Source organism: Pogona vitticeps, chromosome 6 (assembly GCF_051106095.1).
Source record: "Pogona vitticeps strain Pit_001003342236 chromosome 6, PviZW2.1, whole genome shotgun sequence".
NCBI classification, from domain to species: domain Eukaryota; kingdom Metazoa; phylum Chordata; class Lepidosauria; order Squamata; family Agamidae; genus Pogona; species Pogona vitticeps.
The window spans coordinates 115,561,038-115,583,470 of NC_135788.1; the positions used below are offsets into that span (position 1 = coordinate 115,561,038).

The 22,433-nt window shown below is 40.4% G+C and overlaps 2 protein-coding genes across 2 annotated transcripts in view; both read right to left on the reverse strand.

Annotated features, from left to right (window-relative positions):
- The window catches only part of LOC110070561 (vomeronasal type-2 receptor 26-like), a 27,854-nt gene extending 19,234 nt beyond the window's left edge, over positions 1 to 8,620 (reverse strand). Inside the window, exons 1-4 of the mRNA XM_078378443.1 lie at positions 5,033 to 8,620; positions 3,357 to 4,217; positions 2,063 to 2,290; positions 68 to 194 (exon numbers count right to left, since the gene is read on the reverse strand). Of these exons, the coding sequence (XP_078234569.1) occupies positions 68 to 194; positions 2,063 to 2,290; positions 3,357 to 4,217; positions 5,033 to 5,359 (1,543 nt within the window). The 5' untranslated portion in view covers positions 5,360 to 8,620. The remainder of the gene's footprint in view (positions 1 to 67; positions 195 to 2,062; positions 2,291 to 3,356; positions 4,218 to 5,032) is intronic.
- Positions 8,621 to 10,887: 2,267 nt separating this feature from the next.
- LOC110070560 (vomeronasal type-2 receptor 26-like) lies at positions 10,888 to 21,191 on the reverse strand. Its single transcript, XM_078378792.1, has 7 exons — positions 21,019 to 21,191; positions 18,638 to 18,815; positions 16,594 to 17,454; positions 14,999 to 15,226; positions 12,552 to 12,678; positions 11,339 to 12,194; positions 10,888 to 10,933 (listed from the first exon to the last, which is right to left on the reverse strand). The coding sequence occupies exons 1-7, from the start codon at positions 21,189 to 21,191 to the stop codon at positions 10,888 to 10,890; spliced, it is 2,469 nt and encodes an 822-aa protein (XP_078234918.1).
- Positions 21,192 to 22,433: the final 1,242 nt, after the last annotated feature.

Consider the following 22,433-nt stretch of genomic DNA (forward strand, 5'->3'; position numbering starts at 1 on the left):
ATCCATACAGTTCATCCAAATGTATCTGTTAATATCCCTGGAAAATTCACTAGGTGGATCTGCTTACCCTTCTGGTTGGAAATTTTCCCTTCTAGACATGGAAGGCAATTGTAACAACAAAATGGTTCTCCTTCTTTTGTGGCCTTCCTGTAACCCGCATGACAATGGTCATTACACTGAGAAAGGGGCTGTGCCTGTTCACAATTGAAATACAAGAATATTCTTAGTGTTTGTTTCAGTTATCATCTTCATTTCAGTAATAATTCCTGTTTTGCTTTCTTTGTATCAAAGGCGGGAAACTGGTATGAAAGCAAAAAACGGGGAGATTTTATGAAGCTGAAAGGCCTGTTTTGCAAAACGTAGATAATGGGATATAGAACTCAGACTCGTATCAGAGCCAAACAAGATAAGGATTATCCAGTGTGGTGTGGTGTGGATATTGTAACAGACCTGGGTTCAAGAGACCTGGTTTTGGTTCCTTGGCTTTGCTACTGAAACTCACTAGGGTTGTGGAATGGATAAAATAATTCCTCAATACTCCACTTACCTTGAAACCCTAGTAGAGTCACTACATGTCAGTTCTGACTTGACAGCACAAGATGGGGTGGGTGGGGAATGGCCAGGTTTGATGAAAAAGACTTCCAATTTTTTAAGAATCTTGAACTCTTCCATATGGAATATAAAGAAATTTGTGAGTTTTCCCTTTTAGAAATGATGCCTGGTGGAATTCTCCTTCCCTGTGTCCCAGCTATCCAAATTAAATAGATACAGCCATCCCCATGCTCAACTAGCATGTCATAGAGGTCTTCATGGCAAGAAGCCTCTTGTTGCGTAGGAGAAGTGTAAACTCTTTGCTTTTACACTTTCTGGTGGAGCACTCAGTAATCCCATTCCAGATTTTCAAGAATCCAGTACTTAACAACTCTCAGCCTGGAGGAAGACATTTGTCAATTTTTCTCTGGTTCATGGTTGCTGCTTCCTTTCCTTCTAGATATAAAGAAGGGAGCCTTGTGGCTCAGTACTTGTTAAACTGCACTTCTGCAGCCAAACCTTTGCTCAGGACCCTGGTTCAATCCCAGGTAGCCAGTTTGAGGTTCATTCAGCCTTCCATACTTCTGAGGATGGTAAACTGAGTACCCAGTTTGCTGGGGATGGGGTATGTGTGTATCCTGAACAAACACAATTTTTAACTGCCCAGAGACTGCTTTAAGCACTACAAGGCAGTAAACAAGCAGTATGCTTTGCTTTGCTTTTTAGAGAATGATAGTAAATTCTTACTAGAAATTGACAAAAATTATGTCATTTCCGAACCAAGGAATACTCCCTTGCCCAAGCCTCCAAACCACCCAAATGCTCACGAAACAGATGGTTTCACAATCAGAAGGGATGTTAGAAAGAAGGATTCACCTCCCTTCCTCGTTTGAATCAAAAACGTGGAGGCAAAATATTGTCCTTCTGCACACAACTTTTAGTAAGTCCTGTTGGAGTGGCTGTTTCCAGTGGTTCAATTCACCAATTTATTTCAACAACTCAAAGCTAGCCAGGTGAGCAGGAGAAGAGGAAATCTTGGTGAACACTCCATGGATCATCTTAGAAGAGCAGAGGTCTGACCCTCCCTCAGTGATGCAAAGCTACGAGGCAGAGAGTAATTGGAATACAGTACACTGTCTAAGCCTGCTTCTTTGTTAGTCATGAAGAGGCAAGAACATTAATTACAACTATTCCACTGGGTGGAATAGAGATGGCAGGTCCTACAATTGGTCAAAGAGTTGGTTGCATAGGCAGCTGATACTGGTGGGATAGCAGCAGGCTCCTGAAAGAAACAGATCTATAGGCAACATGGGTGTCCATGCAACCTCTCTTGAAGCTATTCTGGTCTCAAGAGGAAACCAGGGATGTTGTCCCATGAGTGTTTCTAAAATGAATCATTGCAGAAGTAGTTTTGAAGACATCTAAAGATCCAAGATACCAAGGATGGGACTTTATGACATCTAAACAAAGAAGAATGTCTTGAACCCTCGGGAAATGACTTCTAAATGGTTACACATGTGGTGGACCTTACCTGGTTAAATCTCCTTGGCCACACAATAGCTTCTTCACGAATGGTGAACATTTCTCCTTGGGAAGCCATGGGGTCTATTCTTCCAATTTTCACTCTAAGAAAGGATTGGTTTGGGAAAGGGACCCAGTTGATAATATCAAATCCTGCTTCTAGCTCCCCAAGTTGGTTGAAGGAGACTTTTGTTCCAGCGCTGTTATTGAATGAAACCCTTCTCACAAAGTGGTTGAGCTAAATTGAACAATGAAAGTTAATATGAAAAAGAGACCAAAGAAAAGCTAAAGTCCTATAGTTTTGAAAAGGATGACGATCCTTTGTCTCTGTGATATTCCGGCTATGTTATGACCTATGCTAAGAAAGTCATTTTAAAGAAACTCGGTATTATACGGATGCTCAGACATTCATAACCGAACAACAGTAGGATGGTGCTCTGGGGAGTAAAACATCATCATACTGTTGTACAGTTAGAGATTATTTCAGCATGTCACATGATCATTATTATTAAAAAAATTAATAATTAGAAATAACTTTGCAATAAAAAGGTTAAAATGTTGGTCAATGACAATAAAGCACTCCTCCAAACCATGGGCAGGAATAATTTCATGCTAAATAAGTGCATATTCTCCCAGTGTTCATTCTCCAATTTCCCCAATCAGCAATGTGATAAGAATTTGCAAAATTTCTCATTCTCTGCATTTTTCTCTTTCCACATTTCAGGACTCCCAACCAAGCCTTCCTCCTGATTTCTTGACTTCGCCTGAAAATGGGCACCTGGTCTCATCCTCCCTGATTTCTAAATGTTTATCCCCTGCCATATTTCAGCTTTACATTCTGTTTGGGGAGTCCTGTTCAGGTAAGATATCCTTCCTGTAGAGGATTTGGATGATTCTGCACCACTTCCCATTTCCCCTCTACTCTCCTGCAAGGCAGTCATAATAATCCTGTGGAGTTTGATATTCATCCATAACACAGTGACCAGAACACCTCAGAGAAGTTCCACAAGATTTTCCATAGAATTTCTTTGGCAAAAAGAAAATAATAGAACATCCCATATGATATATCTGTGAAGATTCTCAGTCATTGTTTCTATTTCTCTTGAAACCCAGGTTACTATATTCCACCAATGTTATTGATTCCTTCAAACCCCCAGTATTGGATATTTTGGCCAACTGAAGTAGACTTGGTCCTCCAAAACTGAAGTTGTTCCATCCACAGACTTGGATTGATTTTCTTTGAAACACATTCCCTCATCTTTGTCACATGAGATATCTTTCATTCCAAATGTTCGAGACCTTACCTTCCATGGCTGTTTCTTCAGAACATTTGGTCCTGCTTCATCTAAACTTCCTCTGGATTTGAACTGCGATAAGTGCATTTCATGCAAAGCATATGCCAAAGCATAGACTGCATTGTAGATGCTGTAACTGAAACTGGTCATTTTCATTTCAAAAACAGAGGCAGGAAGACTCTCCAGCTTCTCCTCTCCAGTGCAGATTGACTCAGACTGGGTGTATCTCACGGACCTGAGGAACGAACATTGGAATGCTTCTTCCCAGAAGACCTGGATAAAGCCATCGTAATTTTTCAAGGTAGGATTTCTGGACTGAAGAAAATTATGAAATCCTGACACATCCTCAGAATGAACTGAAAAGGATAGTGCACCATGGAGGAAGTTTAAATCCAAGCTTCTTTGAAAGGGAAGTGATGTAAAGTCCATCTGAATGGTCATGATCCAGATTTTACCTTTGGTTTCCCATGATATATCCTCGTAAGTTGACATACCAGGAAACATTCTCAAAATTATCATGGTGTCAATTTCACCATGAATTATCACTGCATTAATAGTGCTGCTCATGATCACGTGGTAAATTTTGATCCCCTCTGCCACCATTTCGGTGATGTCATTGGAATACATAACTACTGTCCACCATTGTATAAAATCCAAGCAGATACCTTCCTGGGCAAATATAGGGAGAATCTCATTGATGAACCTCTCTCCATTGTCATTATTCATGGTCATCACCCCAGTCCACATCCATCCAAAATGCAGCAAGAGTTGAAGAATACCTTTGTACTGATGGTCCACATTTGGGAACATCTGGTGATAGAAAGCAGCCTGGGGATTTTCATTGACCAATGGAGCAGAGCCATATATCAGCTGAACACAACAGAAGGAAAAGAAAGGAGTAAAAGCAATAACTACTTTTTAAAAGATCTAGATCTAGATATTTTGACCAAAGTCTAGGAGGCAGGGGAAGACAGGAGGGCCTGGTGTGCTCTGGTCCATGAGGTCACGAAGAGTTGTACACGATTTAACGACTAAAGAACAACAATAGATATATAGATCCAACTGTATTAGCCAAATAACAGCACCAATTCTACTAAACTTTAAAATCCTTCAGCAGCCATCTTATATACAATATTCATTCATTCATTCATTTTAATTTTTGAAATTATTATTTTTTAAAATGAGAAGTAAATGTACCTGTCTGTCTGTGTCTCTGTTTATACTAAGCTAATGATCTGCCAATTTAAATGATACTATCCTCAAGAGAGTGGAGAAAGGGGTTTTGATTGTTCCTTCTAACATGACTACTCACAGAAGAAAATAATAAAAAAATTGATTTGCTTCCCCCTGCCCTGAATTTTATTCTGTCTTTAAACCACAAAGGAATATTAAAAAGAAACTGATGTGAGAAACTGGTGTTAGCCATCTACAAATTTTATATGGAGACATTTGAAGATACACAGAATGGTAGCCATGTGGCAAATAATTTGAGGGTTAGATCCTCCCATAACCAAAAGATGGTAGAAAACCACAAAGTGGTACTGTATTTTGATAGCTCCTTCTAACATAATTACTCACTGAAAAAATAAAAGCAACGGATTTGCCTTCATTTCCTTCGCAGTTTTTGTCTCTTTAAACCTCAAAGGAATAATAATGCACTCCCATGCCTTCTTAGCAAATCTTACCTGCGGACATTTGAAGATGGACAAAATAGTAGCCATGTGGCGGATGACTTCAGGGTTAGGTCCGCCGATGACTGCCATTAGATTGTTCTGGGTATCACAATTGTAATTAGGGGTGAATCTGCCCTTTGTAGAGAAAATTTCCAAGGAAGCATGGTAAGTTGGATTTGGGATGAAACGACTGTTATAGATATGGAAGCCGAGGGTGACATTGGGTACGATCTGAGGATTTTCATTGATCTCCTGCACAGCAAACGCCAAGGACAGGACATGCTGGTAGATCTGAACCATGAATCTAGGATAAGAGGTACATGCTGTGTCACAGGGCATTTGACTGAGAATGATGTGCTACATTTCAATTCATTGTACATACCAAGCCCAATCTACCAACGTCTGAGGAAATATTGTGAAAGTCCAGCGATGCCTGTCTTTAACGCTCATAATCCTGTCAATAGTACTGTTTGACTCAATACTACTTGGTGGAAAAAAAAATCTGAACATTTGACCCAAATTTATTCCTAACATAATCACATTTCCTCTCAGATTTACAGGGTTCTGGTTACCTTTGATTTACAAAACAGCTGTGGTGTCTAGAAACAGATACATTTAGAATATCAGATTTTTGCTCCGTATCTAATGCAATTATATTTGGCTATCTTTTATAATTCTTTCAGTTCTTCTGTCTTTTTCTTTTGTATGTAACCAATGAATGAGTTGGAAGGAGAGTCTTGTCCACTGGACATCTAACAAAGGTTTCTTTTTTTCAAGACCCTAGTGAAAAAGATACCAGCTTCAGAGGTAATACTTAGATTCTTAAGAAGATTTAGGGTGATGGGCATGGAAAACTTTTGGTGATAACCATCTGTTACTATTGAGCACACCTTTATATGACATAAATTAAAAGTCCTTTCCTTGCAAGAGTAGAGAATCAGTCCTATTGATAGTACTGTAAATAGTAATACCAAAGCATTAATCATCCTTCTAATCAGACTGCCCTGGATATTCTGTAAGTACATAAGATGCTGGTTATCCTTGTGAAATTCTCATTTTCACTAAAATACCCACCAGTATCTTTCTTAAACGTATAAATAAGGTGGTGAAAAAAACAGAACAAAAGTACCACAGTAGGAATGCAAAGAATCAAGGCAAAAGCAAAGGAGAATTAAAAGAATGTGAGGCTATTTTAATTTTATTTAAAATATTTTTACCACACCTTCTTCCTGAAAAAAGGACACAAGGTAGCTTTCACAATTGGAAAGACAATGATAAAAGCTAAAAAAGAATAAATTATTCAAATATTAAAGAAGTTAATTACAGTATATTAGAAATGTTAGGTAAAAGCTTTACAAGATATATATATATAGAGAGAGAGAGAAGTGACAAAATGGAAACCATCCCGTTTATTGTCTCTGATAACGTCAGCCCAAAAAAAGACTAGGAAAGAGAGTATTTTCATCATCTCATCCAGTCCTGTGCTCCTAATACTTAGGGCATCGGAAACAATGGTCTGGTTATGCAAGAATGCTTGGGATATAAGATACATAACTGGCATTACTCTAAAGGACAAGAAAGAGGAACAAACATCAGAGCTAGGATTTATCATTCATTCAGAAATGCAAAATATAATGCTGGTAAGTTGCAAACTATCTACTGAAACTCACAATCTATAAGGCAGCTTTTGACCAAAAGGCCAGGTGGATGCGTTTCAGAGCATTTTATTAAAAAAAATACATACACGATGTCATCAAAGAGGTCAGGAGAGGGACGGTTTGTGAAGGTTACCAGAGCAGAAAATACATAGATCTGAGACATAATGGCACCGATGATGATGTCTCCTGACTGGTGATGCTTGTAAAGGATAGGAAGAGGGTCACTGATGGTGCATTTTGCAATAGGAATCTGGCATGTCACCTGAGGCCAAAACAAAAATAATAATACTACAAACACCATTGTTCTCAATGAAGTAATTCCACCTGCAAGAAAATTCACATGTGCCCACATAACCCTTCCTGATTGAAATAGGCACACAGCATCGGTTGATGTGTGGCTCACAAAATATGCCAAATTTCACTAGCCAGCAGAGTAAGATCATTCTGAGGATCCCGAGGACAAACGTGAAAGAAGAAATAAATATTAACCACTTCCGTCTGCCAGCACTGGTCCCTTTGCTGATACTTCTCTGGGACTTAAGAGGTGAAGCAGAAGTCAACATGTTTGAACTTGTAATTACATTTTTGATGATAACCTTACTGGATTACAATTCCTATGAAATATTGGACAAGAAAACATGTTTATGACATCTCAGGAAAATTATAACCTGTTCTTCTTCAGGAGATACCAAGAGGAGCAGAGGCTTATCTCTGAATTGAAGTTAATGTGGACTGTGTGATTTCCTTTGTGCCAGCACAGCTGCCTAGTATTTTTCTGTTTGAATGCTTAAAATGAATAACACACACACACTCACTCACTCACTCACTCACACACACACACACACACACACACACACACACACATACAGAGAGAGAGAGAGAGAGAGAGAGAGAGAGAGAGAGACTCAGGAAAATATTCCCTTAGAATATCTACCCTAAAAGTGAATTTATTCCTTTCCTTTCCCTTTTTTCTATTCTTTTATTATTCATTTTTTTGTAAAAATCTGCACTTCAGGGTTATATGAGTTCATCTCCAAGAGAACGTCAATTGGAAGAGTGAACTTCATGTGGGTAATTTGTGTGATCATGGAACAAATCAGGGCCTCGATCAGCAAACACTTTGGTGCAAACACAGGTTGCGCAAAATAATCCTTCAAAGACCAACAACCTGTTGCTTAGCATAGTTAATCACATTAGAGTAGCCTTCTTGAATCAATGGGGATTGGGTGAGTCAATGTCCTTTGATGTTTCTTCGATTCAAATAAGCCTGTTCTAATTGGAACTTACTTTAACATAGTAAGTCAGAGTTAACGTCCGCCCATTTGAACAATGGAACTGATTGAGGAGTTGAATCCCCTAAGCTTCGTTGATTCAATGGGCCTACTCGAATGTGATTTACTACACTAAGCATGTGGATTTCTTTCTTAAAATCATGGATTAGAGAACCCATAGTGATTCAGGCAGAATCAGGCATAGTTCAGCAAAATCTCTCATTTTGGATTACATGTCATAAAGCAGGAAACTAAAAAAGAAGGCTGATCCCTTAGCAGATGACTCTTGAAGAGCTTCAGGGTCACCCTGACCTCAGCCAAAATCTCCTACCGAATGATGAACTAGGAGACCAGGATCTCTATAGCTGCCATGGACTGCTACTGCTCCATTTCATCAATGCAACTTGATGACAGTTTTGAGAAACAACTACAAGACATCACATTCAGATAGGGGCATAGAATTGGTCATGGCTTTCACCCTACGGGCACTGCAGTTTAACGTAATGGTGCACGCTCGTCACGTATGCTTGATCTGTTGGCTCCCTCATGCCAATAGATCAAGCATTTCAGGGAGCTAGCACCAGAGGCCAGGGACTTGCCAGAAGGTCTTCCAGCATAGGTCTGGCAGATTGGTGGAAACAAGCGTCGAGAGCAATAGGTCTTGCATTGGATCCCAGGACGCGAAAGGATTATTTAGCCACAGGTACTGAGTTTCATGAATTTAGGAGGCGCTAGAACAAACATGGCCAGCTCCAGTGGAGCACCTTCAACAATTCATAATAGTCTTACATAGGAAGGGATTAGCCACAGGCACTATTCAGGGTAAACTGTCAGCCCTGGCATTCTATGCAAGATCGAATGGATTCAAGGATTTTTCTGGTGATTTTAGAATCAGGAACATGTTGGAAGGATGGTCCAGGGAGAGGGTCCAGGATGCCAGAACACCCATATCCCCTACTCTCCTTGGACAACTATGTGAGCAGCGGGTAGCTTTATGTAGGGACCGATATGAGGTGACATTATTTCAAGCAGTGGCATTGGTGTCCTTTTTTGGGGCCCTGCGAATTAGCAAGTTAGTGGCTATGGGAAAAGGGGACACCTCACTAAGGGCCTTACAGCAGGGTGATGTTATAGTTCAGGATGGTCAGTTAAAGATCAATATAAGGCGGTCCAAAGCGGATCCATTGGGAAAAGGCAGGCAATTAGTTTTAGGGAAATGTAGTATTAAGTGCATTTGTCCCGTAAAGGCAGTTCAGGAATTCATGGAGATCAGGGGTCCAAACGTGGGGTATTTATTCCAACATATGGACGGGTTGCCACTTACAAAATATCAATTTTGGAAACTTACTGACATGGCACTGGAGAGGATAGAAGTGAAGGAGATGAGATTTGGGACACATTCCTTTAGAATAGGAGCAGCATCAGTTGCGGCAGCTATGGGTTATAATACAGACCAAATCAAACAGCTGGGGCGTTGGTCGTTGTCTTGCTATCATAAGTACATCAGACCTCTACCTAACGTGTAGGCAGGGGCTGTTTGTGTCATTGCAGGTGTCAAGAGGCTGGAAGGCTGAAGACACGTGATGATCATCAGCCACAGTTATGTTTATTGGGTGGCGCATTATGCCGCATCTTCCCCGTGGGGGAATGATTTAGGGCTTAGTACCCATGCATATATTACATGGAAAGGCATGCGTGGCATGCAATGGATCCAGTTAAGCAGGATGACGGTCTTTAATCAGACACCACCTGATATTTTAGTAATTCATGTGGGAGGCAATGATCTGCCTGGATCCTCTGGTAAGGCAGTGATGCTTGACATTCTAAGAGATCTTAGAAGGTTGAATGAAAAGTATCCTGCTATGTGGATTGTGTGGTCCATGATCATCCCACGTTTGGCCTGGCGAGGTGCCCAGAACATTGAAAATGTTAACAAGGCCTGCCAACGGGTCAGTAGGGAAGTGTGTAGAGGTGTCTGCAGCGGTGGCCTCAGATCTGTGGTCAATCACCGCAGGATCCAAACTTCCAACACTAAATATTTTAATGGTGATGGCATCCACCTGTCTGATGCAGGTTTGGACATATTTCTTGAAGACATTAAAGGGGGCCTGCTCTCTGAGCTACGTGTGCTCAATGGCGGGCATGGGACTTAGTCAAGCTAGTCCCTATGCTGTGGTGGGTAGTGTGGAAAAACAGGTTGTCTCGGTGTGCTCCATTGGTAATTCTGGTAAGCCAACAGCGCATCCAACCTCCCAGCTCTGCGGATCGTGCGATTACAGGGCCTGCGGCAGGTAGATGTGCTGGGCCACTTTCGGACTAACAGTCATCAAATAAAGATGGCTCGAGGTCTGGGGTGTTTATTAGAGGCCACCCAGGTTCCTGCTGTCATCAAGAGTGCTGGAAACTGGGGCCTGGGAGTTGCCCATTGACTGTTAAGGGTATCGTGGATACCCTGCATTTTCCTGCTTCCGCACTACCGCAGGCCCCCTCATTTGATGAGTCCAGCGATATATATAATTGGACTAGATTTAATAAAGTGTGGCCCATATTTTAATCCATATCTCTGTCTCATGTCTTTATTCTGGGACCTGGGTGGGCAAAGAAGTATTTGTATTTTCTATGTTGTGTTTAGGCTTTCCCTCTGGAGAAGTAGCAATTTCATGTTCTTTTTGTGCTGAAATATTGGAAGAAACAAAAGTTGTCAAGATTTTGCAGACTCCTGTGCACTGGAGCAAGATCTTCCTCAGTGAGTATATGCTTCAGAGACTGAAGAGGATCCTAATTTAAAGCTGAAGAAAAGAAAGAGATAGAGTGAGGGGAAGGGAGGGAAAAGGAAGACAGAAAAACAAGGTATTTTTGCAGTGTATTTGATTTATTCAACCAATGATTCATTAGCAGGAAAGCTTTGCTGATTAAAGACCAAAAGCATTTAGAACTTCTAAAACTTTCTCCTTACTAGCTGCTCCCTGTTGTTCAAATCAGGCCTTGCCAAAATGATGTAACATTTGGGGGAAAAGATGCAAACCAGCAATCCAGCGCTGGAGGCCAGGATGGAGAAAATCTCCACAGCCAAGTAGTTGTGACTTTCAAATAACGAAATAAAGATGTTCTGCATCCTTTCAAATGAGCCCTTTCTTTACTTTTATTTAACTAAATACTCTATTAAGAGTTATTGTGCATCACAGTGATGGAGTGTGAGGGACATATATGATGCAATGGGTAATAAAGCAATCAAGCAGAGGGGAAAAGAGGAAAGAAAATAAACATATCCTTTGCAAGCATATGATTCATTCAGTCTATGCCCTCATCACCGGGAAACCTTTACTGAATAAAGACATTGGAATTCTTAATGCTTTCTTATCAGCTTCATTCTGTTGTTCAAATCGGACCTTACCAAAATGATGTAGCATTTTGGAAAAAAGATGCAAAACAGCAATCCAGCACTGGAGGCAAGGATGGAGAAGATCTCCACAGCCACCATGTATTTCCCCTTGGTGCTCAGATAGGTGGGCACAAAGGAAAACCAGACACTGCAGAAGACCAACATGCTGAAGGTGATCAGCTTGGCTTCATTGAAACTGTCTGGTAATTTCCTGGCAAGGAAAGCCACAAGGAAACTGCTCATGGACAAGAAGCCTAAAAAGCCTAGGACAGAGTAGAACATGATAGTGGATCCATCACTACATTTCACAATTATCTGGTCAGCCATCGAGTTCATGTCAAGATCTAGGAAGGGAGGAGAGGTGGCCAGCCAGACAGCACAAAGGCTGGCTTGGATCAAAGAGCAGAAAAGAACAATGGAGGTGGCCATTTTCCATCCCATCCATTTCCTCATCCTGGAACCTGGTTTGGTGGCCATGAAAGCACAAACCACCATGATGGTTTTGGCTAAAACACAAGCAACTGCTACTGAGAAGACGAGTCCAAAAGCTGTTTGCTGAAGGAGACAGGCCACTTTTCCAGGCTGTCCAATGAAGAGCAGAACACAAAGGAAGGAGAGCATCAGGGAGACAAGGAGTGTGTAAGAAAGGTTCCGGTTGTTGGCTTTGACTATTGGAGTGTCCTTGTACTTAGTGAATATCCCAAGCACCAACGCTGTGATGAGAAAAAGAAGAAAAGCAGAGATAGCTAGACCAATCCCCAAAGGTTCTTCATAAGACAAGAAGCTTACAATCTTTGGAAAGCAGTCCCTTTTCTCCTTGTTTGGATACTGGTCTTCTGGGCACTGGTAACAGTCATCCATGTCTAGAAAAGTAGGATTTGGTTTAAAATATGGACAATCTGTATTTATTGTAATATTCAATTATGACTGAACATTAAACTGCCATGAATCAGTGCTTCTCAAGCCAACACCCAAATCCTGAAACCTGTCATGTTCTGGATACCATATGCAACTTAAAGAATTTCATTCTGTCTTCATTTTAAGCAAATTAATTTTGCCAGAAAGGAAGCTACATAAAAAAATCTTTTTAATCTCCTCCAGTTTGGAGGAGAAAGATGTTCTCACCTATGAAAAGGAAATAAACTTCTATTCACATCCCTTCAGTTCATTCAATATATTTGTCAAAATCTCTGGAAATCTTAGGAGCCGGACCTGCTTACCCTTCTGGTTGGAAATTTTCCCTTCTGGACATGGGAGACAATCGTAGCAACAAAACGGCTTGCCTTCTTTCTTTGCCTTCCTGTACCCTGCATGGCAATTTTCATTACACAGAGACAGGGGCTGTGCCTGTTCACAAATGGAAGAGGAGAACAACAGACTAGTTATTGTTTGGTTGTTGTGTGTTTTCTGGGCTGTTTAGCCATGTTCTTAAAGTTTTTCTTCCTAACGTTTCGCCAGTCTCTGTGGCTGGCATCTCCAGAGGACAAGAGTCAGAACTGATTTGTTTCACTTATTGTGTTTTCAGAAATATTTCCTGTTTTGGTTTCTCTGCATTACAGGAGATCAACCTCTCTTTGGGAATTATGAAATGAGAGAAGGGGAAGATTCTATGAAGGTGGAAGACCTCTGTGGCTAATGGGATTTGGAACTCAGACGCATGTTTATGGCTAAGCAAGATAAGAATTACCCAATGAGGTGTGGTGGGTAGAGTAATGGACTAGGACTCAGGAGATATGGTTAGGGTTCCTTGGTTTTGCCATGGAATGTTACTGGTTTGCAGAACTGGAAAAGCCCATCCTTATATGCTCCACTTCCTTTGATACCCTAGTAGGGTCAATCACTGTACATCATTTCCAACTGGATGGCACATAACAACAACAAGATGAAGGTGGAGGGAATGCTGCCAAGTTTGAGTAAACACATCTCTAATTGTTTAAGAATCTTGAGATCTTTTAATAATGAAAAGGAAGATATTGGTTAGCATTCGCTTTAAAAAGTAAGTACAACAGCATTCTCCTTCCATGTGTCCCTGCTGTCCAAATTAAATACAGTGGTGCCCCGCATGACAATGATAATCTGTTCCATAGAAATAGCTGTTTAGCGAAGACATTGTCTTCCAAAAACCATTTCCCCATTGGAATGCATTGAAACCCGTTTAACGTGTTCCAATGGGGAAAAACTGATGTCGTTTTACATAGGGAAGCCATTTTGCAAAGTGCCGATCAGCTGTTAAAAGGGCATCAGTCCCGAAAACACCCATTTTGAGAAGCGCCGATCAGTGTTAAAACCGTCATCTTGCAAGAAATGGTTTGCAAAGCAGAGACCCAAACATCATCCAGTGAAAATCGCCCATTGGAATCACTGTTTTGCAAATCGCTATAGCGATCGCAAATCCTCATCGTCATGCAGATTCGTCATTTTGCGAGGTCGTTGTCTAGCGAGGTACCACTGTACATACAGAGGTCCACAGTATGGAGAGGATCATGCTCTAATTTCTTAGGGTGCCAAGTCTCTTGTTGTCAGTGTGTGTGCGTGCGTGCGTGTGTGTGTGACAAGAAGTGGCACCTCTGTTTTTACATTTCATGATGGAGCACCGAATCCAGACCTTCGAGAAAGAATGAATGCAAGATCTGAGCCTGGGAGATAAAATCTGCCAGTCTCTTACAGAGTCATCATTGCTTCTTTAAAATGCAAGTTCTTTCTATTCCAAATATAGAGAAAGTAATGAAGTATAATAGGGACATGGTGGCGCTGCGGGCTAAACCGCAGAAGCCTGTGCTGCAGGGTCAGAAGACCAAGCAGTCGTAAGATCGAATCCACGCGACGGAGTGAGCTCCTGTCACTTGTCCCAGCTCCCGCCAACCTAGCGGTTCAAAAGCATGCAAATGCAAGTAGATAAATAGGGACCACTTCGGTGGGAAGGTAACAGCGTTCTGTGTCTAAGTCGCACTGGCCATGTGACCACGGAAGATTGTTTTTGGACAAAACGGTGGCTCTATGGCTTGGAAACGGGGATGAGCACCGCCCCCTAGAGTCGAACACGACTGGACAAAAAATTGTCAAGGGGAACCTTTACCTTTACCTTTAATGAAGTATAATAACTTTTTATGTTGCCTGGTTTCACCATCTTTTAAAGGTTTTTTTTTAATGTTAGGTATTAGGTTGGAAGGATCTTGATATTTGTTAATTTCATTTAAGGAGCGTATGAAGGAATGTTCGGGAAGATTTCTTGGGTTGTTTTAGAGGAGCAGGGACCTGACCTTGGCTCAGTGGAACAAAACTAAGAAGTACACTTCGATAGCATATGTCTTTGCAAGTCATGAGGAGGAAAGGAACCATAATTACAAACTGTTCCACTGGGTGGGAATCATTCTGATGTGAAAAGAGATAAGGCTGACGCTACTGTTGGTCAAATGGAGTTGGCTGCATAGGCAGCTGATATTGATGGGATAGCAGCAGGCTTCTGAAAGATGCGGGTCTATAGTCAACATGGGTGGCCATGCAACCTTCCTTGAAGCTGTTTTGCTCACAAAGCGAAACCAGAAGTGTTGTCACATGAGAGTTGCTAATAGCTAATTCTGAAGAGGTCCAAAAATCCAAGAAACCATGGATTGGACTTCAGCACAGCGAAATAGTGAACTGTTGATATGTATGTGGTGGACCCTACCTGGTTAAACCTCCTTGGCCACACAATAGCTTCCTCACAAATGGTGAACATTTCTTCCTGGGAAGCCTTGGGGTCTATTCTTCCAACTCTCACTCTAAGAAAGGATTGGTTTGGGAAAGGGACCCAGTTGATAACATCGAATCGTGCCTCTAACTCTCCATCTTGATTGAAGGAGACTTTTGTTCCAGCGCTGTTATTGAATGAAACCCTTCTCACAAAGTGGTTGAGCTAAATTGGAAAATGAAAAATAATATGAAAGGAGACCCCCCCAAAAGTGAATTCATATAGAAAAGAATAGTGAATAATGTGATTATAAATATGTTCTTATTCATTTAGTTTATTCTCCAGTGTTCTTCCAATTATGAATGTGAGTAGAAGAAAGCAAAGTTTCTTATTCTTGAGAATTTTTCTGTTTCCAACATCCCAGGACTTGCAACTCAGACTTTCTCCTGCATTTATTTATTTATTTATTTATTTATTTATTTATTTATTTATTTATTTATTTATTTATTTATTTATTTATTTGATTGGTTGGTTGGTTGGTTGGTTGGTTGGTTGGTTGGTTGGTTGGTTGGTTGGTTGGTTGGTTGGTTGGTTGGTTGGTTGGTTGGTTGGTTGGTTGGTTGATTGATTGATTGATTGATTGATTGATTGATTGAATTAAAAAGCAGTGGATTCTCTATTTTTAAAAATGGTTGTTTAATCTATTAAAAACATCTGTTCATCAATTTTCAGCTTTTCTGGCATTACTGAAATGACTGAACTGGAAGAAATAAATCCATCAGTCATTATATATAAATGAAGAGAGAAACCAAAAATAGGTATATAATTCTCAGTACATTGTGACATTTGCCCAAACCAAGCTATCGTCAGGAACAGCAGCGGGATAGCTTTCAGATAAACATCTGGGTAACATGAAACTATGCATATCAGTGAAATAATCATTAAAAAAAGAGGAAAGTAATATGGAAGCACAAAATGAAATTCTACAAACTTATTAGATGGATACACACATAAATAGTTAAAACGGAAAATGTTGTCCCCTGCCCACATCCATCTGAGATGGTAGATAGTGTGATGGAGGGTACGCTCCACTTTCAGAGAGGTGACAAAACATTGGATGTTACAAGCTGGTCCTTTTCTAAACCTCTGGACCACTAAAGAGATGGAATAGGTTGCTGAGAGTAGGACAAACTCTGGAACTGGTGAGGATCAATTTCCTCAACTTGTCTTTCCATTTTAGATGGCAAAAATTGCATTATTCTAAAATAACCTCATGATAATAAAAGAGAAGCATTATTCCTCTCTTTCTTACACCCAAATGGGTTCACTGCACTGAGGCTTTGGATTCCTTCAGACCTCCAGGATGAGATGTTTTGGCCAAATAAAGTGGGAATTGGTCTTTTGAAGTTGAAGTTCCAACACTGAACACTGACATCGAATGTTTGATGCAATAAGAAACTAGGCCCTCCAGGGAATGTCAACTTCTACCATAGACTGGGTTTCATTTCCTATTTATAAAATCCTCACACGAGATCTCTTTTTGTATATGTGTTCTGGACCTTCCAGTCATCCCCTCATTTTCATTAACTTACCTTCCATGGCTGTTTCTTCAGAACATTCGGTTTTGCTTCATCCACTCTTCCTCTGTGTTTAAATTGAGATGAATGCATCTCATGCAAGGCGTGTGCCAAAGCATAGACAGCATTGTAGATGCTGTAGCTGTGACTGGTCATTTTCATTTCAAAAACGGAGGCAGGCAGAATCTCCAGCTTCTCCTCCCCAGTGCAGATTGGCCCAAACTGGATGTCTCTCATGGAGCCAGGGAATGAACATTGAAATGCCACTTCCCAGAAGACCAGTAAAAGATAATCATCTCTCTCCAATGTAGGATCTCTGCTTTGAAGAAAATTCTGAAATTCTGATATAGCTTCAGAATGAACTGAAATGGATAGTGCACCATGGAGGAAGTCTACATCCAAATGTTGTTGAAAGGGAAGTGACATAAAGTCCACCTGTGCAGTAATAATCCAGACTTTGCCTTTTGCCTCCCATGATATTCCCTCAAGCTCTGAGAAACCAGGAAACATTCTCAAAAATATCATGGCATCAATTTCACCATGAATTATCACGGCATTAACAGTGCTCTTCATGATCACATAGTAAATTTTGATGCTTTCTTCCACCATCTCACCAATGTCATTTGAATATGATATTACTGGCCACCTTTCGATAAAATCCAAGCAGACACCTTCCTGGGCAAATATGGGGACTATCTCACTTATGAACCTCTCTCCATTGTCATTGTCCATTGCCATCACCCCAGTCCATGTCCATCTGAAATGAAGCAGGAGTTGAAGAAGACCTCGGTACTGATGGTCAGCATTTGGGAACATCTGGTGATAGAAAGCAGCCTGGGGATTTTCATTAACCAGTGGACCAGTGCCATATATGAGCTAAAGACAGTAAAACAAAATGAGGGAGGGAAAGAGAGAGTTTTTAGATAGATAGATAGATAGATAGATAGATAGATAGATAGATAGATAGATAGATAGATAGATAGATAGATAGAGAGATAGAGAGATAGAGAGATAGAGAGATAGAGAGAGATAGAGATAGAGAGATAGATAGAGAGATAGAGAGATAGATAGATAGATAGATAGATAGATAGAGAGAGAGAGAGAGAGAGAGAGAGAGAGAGAGACAGACAGACAGACAGACAGACAGACAGACAGACAGATAGAGAGAGAGAGAGAGAAAGAAAGAAAGAAAGAAAGAAAGAAAGAAAGAAAGAAAGAAAGAAAGAAAGAAAGAAAGAAAGAAAGAAAGCAAGCAAGCAAGCAAGCAAGCAAGCAAGCAAGCAAGCAAGCAAGCAAGCAACGAAGGACGGACGGACGGACGGACGGACAGACAGACATATTTTCCAAGCTCTGATAGCCAAACAAGAGTTGTAATCCCTTTCATACTTCTAAAACGCACTGCTGCTTTGGTGAATTTAACGGACTTCAAGCGAGGGAGATGAATTGTGTAATTCATAGACAAGAGAAAAAAGACATACAACATACTTTCCAAACAGATCTGACTGAGCCCAAGAGATGGGTGGCATCGCTTTGAGCATTGGAACCTGCCCCCTTTTCATGGCAGTGTCTCATGATTCCACATTATTAATGGTGGTGGTGTTTCACATGGCTCCAATGTGATACAAGAACTTCAGCAGTCATTGTATAAACTATATTCACTCATTCATTCATTTAAATTTTCTATATTTTATACCTGAGATGCGTGTGTGTGTGTGTGTTTGATGGTTATAGGCTGTCTATCCAAATGACAGCACAACAAAAAATTGGAGGAAACCATAAAGTGTTTTTAATGGTTTCTTCTATCATGACGGCTCACACAGGGGAAAAATAAAATAAAAGGAATTGATATCCGTTGGTTGCTCTTTGGCTGTGTTCTGAAGGTTGTTCTTCCTAACGTTTCTCCAGTCTCTGTGACTGGCCTCTTCAGAGGACAGCAACCTGCTCTGGGAATCGATATCCCTTTATTTAAGTCTCAACTTCTTTCATTTTTAAACCACAAAGGAAAGAAAGAGACGTGAGAATATATTTTAAACACCCATTCCACAGGCACAAACTTTACCTGCGGAAGTTTGAAGATACACAGAATGGTGGCCATGTGGCGGATGACTTGCGGGTTAGGTCCTCCAATGACTGCCATGAGATTGTTCACAGTATCACAATTGTAATTGGGCATGAATTTGCCCTTTGCAGATAACATTTCCAATGAGGCATGATACGTCCAACTTGGAATGAAATAGCTGTTATAGATGTGGAAGCCGAGGGTTACGTTGGGTATAATCTGGGTGTTTTTGTTGATCTCCTGAATGGCGAAAGCCAAGGACAGGACATGCTGGTAGATCTGAACCATGAATCTAGAATTAGAGGGACATGCTGAATCACAGCACATTTGACTGAGAACAATGTGCTACATTTCAATAAGTTGTACCTATTTGTCACAACACACTGACATATGAAGAAACATACTCTGTTCTTGCTGTCTTAAATTCTCAATAGCTTCTTAATGATACTTAATGATACTAATGTAAAAAGGTATTAAAGCAGAAGGCTGTTTCTGAAACTTTCACCAAAATGTACTCCTAAGATAATGATCTTATTTCTTTCCAGATCTGGAGAGTACCAGTTACCCTTGATTTCCAAAACAGCCTTAGCTATCCAAAAAAATTCATAGTATCAGATTTTTTTCTCTGTCGGATGGAGTTAGAGCTGCCTATGCCTTCCTCCATTTCTTCTAATTTTTTTCGGTTACCAATGCTCAAATGTGAAAGGACACCAGTTTAAATCACTGAGAAAAGCTTAAATTTTTGGTTTTTCTGTGAGTAAACCTATCTGGACAGCATATTTGATTGTTTATAGTAGAAGGGAGTAACTACCAAATACATACAATGAATAAGTTGGGCTGAGAGCACATTCTCCACTGGACATGTATATGGTGGATCGAAAAGATGAACGTTCATCCTTGAAAGCTGCTTTTAATCCAGCCACCTTCAATTATCTAAATACAAAGTGTCATTCACTCATTGGCTGCATCTCAAAGCAATAAGATTCTTCATAGAATCAGTCTGAGATACAGTTGGAAGAACTGGTCAAAAGACTGATTCCATAATTTGCAGCTCGATGAGGATTTCAATAAAAATGTCATCTAGCTTAACAAGCCGTCTTTGCTCCTTCCCGTATATAAAAGATTGAGTCATAGATCCAGCTGGTTCATATGGAGCTGCAAGGTTGTATATTTGGGGAAAGCTTACTGTTAAACTGGGACCGGAGGAAGAGTGGCGCTCTAACAAAGATTTCATTGCAAGACCCTAGTAGGTGAAAAGGACACCAGCTAGTTCAAGAGATAATGCTTAAAATCCTAACGAGGTTTAGAATGAAGGGCACAGACAACTTTTGATAATATCCATTTGGTACTGTTCAGCAGACCTGCATAGGGCATATATTGTCACCCCTTTCCTTTGCTGAGTGGGGAATTGCGAACTAAATTTGCTAATCCTAGTTAAGTGCTATTGGTTACGCTTATTAGTCATGCGTCTGACCGGAAGGCCTAAAAATTCTGTAGAGCCACTAAAATGATAATCTTAGGAAGTTCTCATTCTCACTTCAGATATACAAAAGGATTTTTCTGAAAGTTATGAATAAAATGGCGATTCGTTAAAAAAAGAAGCAAATCATCAAGGCCAAGACAAGAGAGAATTAGAAGATTGTGAAGCATGCTTTCTCAGCCCCAAATGAGGGCCAGACATGTTCTTTGTTACCTAAAAAACTAGGAGAAAGATTGGCCATGTGCTCCTTATAATTAGGAAATCTGAAACAATGGGGCTGGTTATGGAAGAAAGTTTCAAATATAAGAGACATGGGTGGTAGCGATTTAAAAGAGAAGAAAGAGAAATAAACATTATACCTAGCAACGAGAGTCATCATTATATTTTGCATCATTCAAAGATGCAAAATATAATGCCAGCCAGTCTCGAACTATCCACTGGAATCCACACTCACCTATGACACAGCCCTTCAACCAAGACAGAATGGAAATCTTTATGAGCATTTTATTTAAAAAAAAAACAGAGAAAGATAAAAACAAAAAACTACTGGAACGTTTCCTGAAGTTATGATGGTGATGCTTTTCGAAAACAAAACAAAAACATAGCAAATATGCAAATCATCAAGGCAAAAGCCAGAGAAATCCAAAGCAATGGACCTGTTCATGGAGGAATGTTTGAGATAAAAGACACATAAGTGATAATTACTCTGAAGAAGAAGCAATGAAATGACGAGTCCTATATACACAGAACTAGGATTAGTCTTTCATTCAAAGATGCAAAATATAATGCCAGTGAATCTCAAACTATCTGGTGGAACTATCACTCATCTATGACACAGCCCTTGAAACAAGACAGGATGGTGACTCTTATGAGCATTTTGTTAAAAAAAAAAACAACGTACACTGTTTCGTCAAAGAGTTCAGGAGAAGGAGGGCTGCTGAAGGTTGCCGGAGCAGAGAATACATAGATCTGAGACATGATGGCACCGATGATGATGTCTCCTGACTGGTGGTGCTTGTAAAGGATGGGAAGAGGCTCGCTGGTGCTGCATTTTGCAATAGGAATTTTGCACATCGCTTGGGGCCAAAACAATGAAAACAATATAGCAAACAGAATTCTTTTCAATGGAAAAATTCCATCCGCAAACCCATTCGCCTGTCCCCGCATTGTCCCCCCCCAAGTTAGCACAGCCTGGTTGAAATGGCCACAGTCCCGTCGGTTGATGTGTGCGGCTGACAAGGTGTGCCAAAGATTATCAGTCAGCAGATGGACATAGCCCTGAGGATCCCCAGATCAAACGTGAAAGAAGAAACAGATATTAATAAATTCCCTCTGCCAGCATTTGTCTCTGTGTTGATAGTCCTCTGTGACTTACAGGTAAAGTCAATGTCAACATGGTCAAAATTACAGTGGAGATAATGACTTACTCAAAATCACAATTTTTATGGAATACTGTTAAAGAAAACATGTTTATGACATCTCAGCAAAAATGCAACCTGGTCTTCTTCAGGAGATACCAAGAGGCACGGACGTTTATCTCTCTATTACTATATTTTAAAAAAACACCCACCCCCCTGATGTGGAATGTGGGATTAGCTTTGTGCCAACCCAGCTCTCTTACTTCTGTTGAGATTCTTGCGATGGTAGACATCAAGAAAGAATCCTCAGAATAATGAGACCTTCAACAAAAAAATGAATTTATTTTTACTGATTTGCTTTTATTGGGATGATTAGATAAATAACACCAAGAAAAAAAAATCTTCAGAATAATGTTCCATTAGATGAGAAAATGACCAAAAAAGCGAAATTTTTTCCTTTCCTTTTTTCTTTTTAAATGTCGGTAAAATTTGCATTGTAGGATACATAATTTCACCTCCCAGAGAACTTCATCTGGATGTTCAGAAGTTCAGAGGTTTATGTGGAGTAATTGTATGGTACAGTGGTGCCTCGCATAATGAGCGCACCATTTAACGACGAATCCGCATAGCGATGCGGATTTTGTGATCGCTTTTGTAATCGCATTGCGATGTTTTAAATAGGCAAAACATTGCATTGCGATGTTTTAAAACAGCTGATCGGTGGTTCCAAAATGGCCGCCGTATCAACAAAATGGCCGCCCGCAGCATTTTTGCGCCGATTCCTCGCTTACCGTGGTGGCGAAAATGGAGGATTCCCGCTTAGCGGTGAGTTTATCCCCCATAGGGGTTTATCCCCCTATGGTTTTTTCTGTTCCGTTTAGCGATGTTTCCGGATAGCGACGTTTTTCCTGGAATGGATTAACGTCGCTATGCGGGGCACCACTGTAATAGAAAAAAT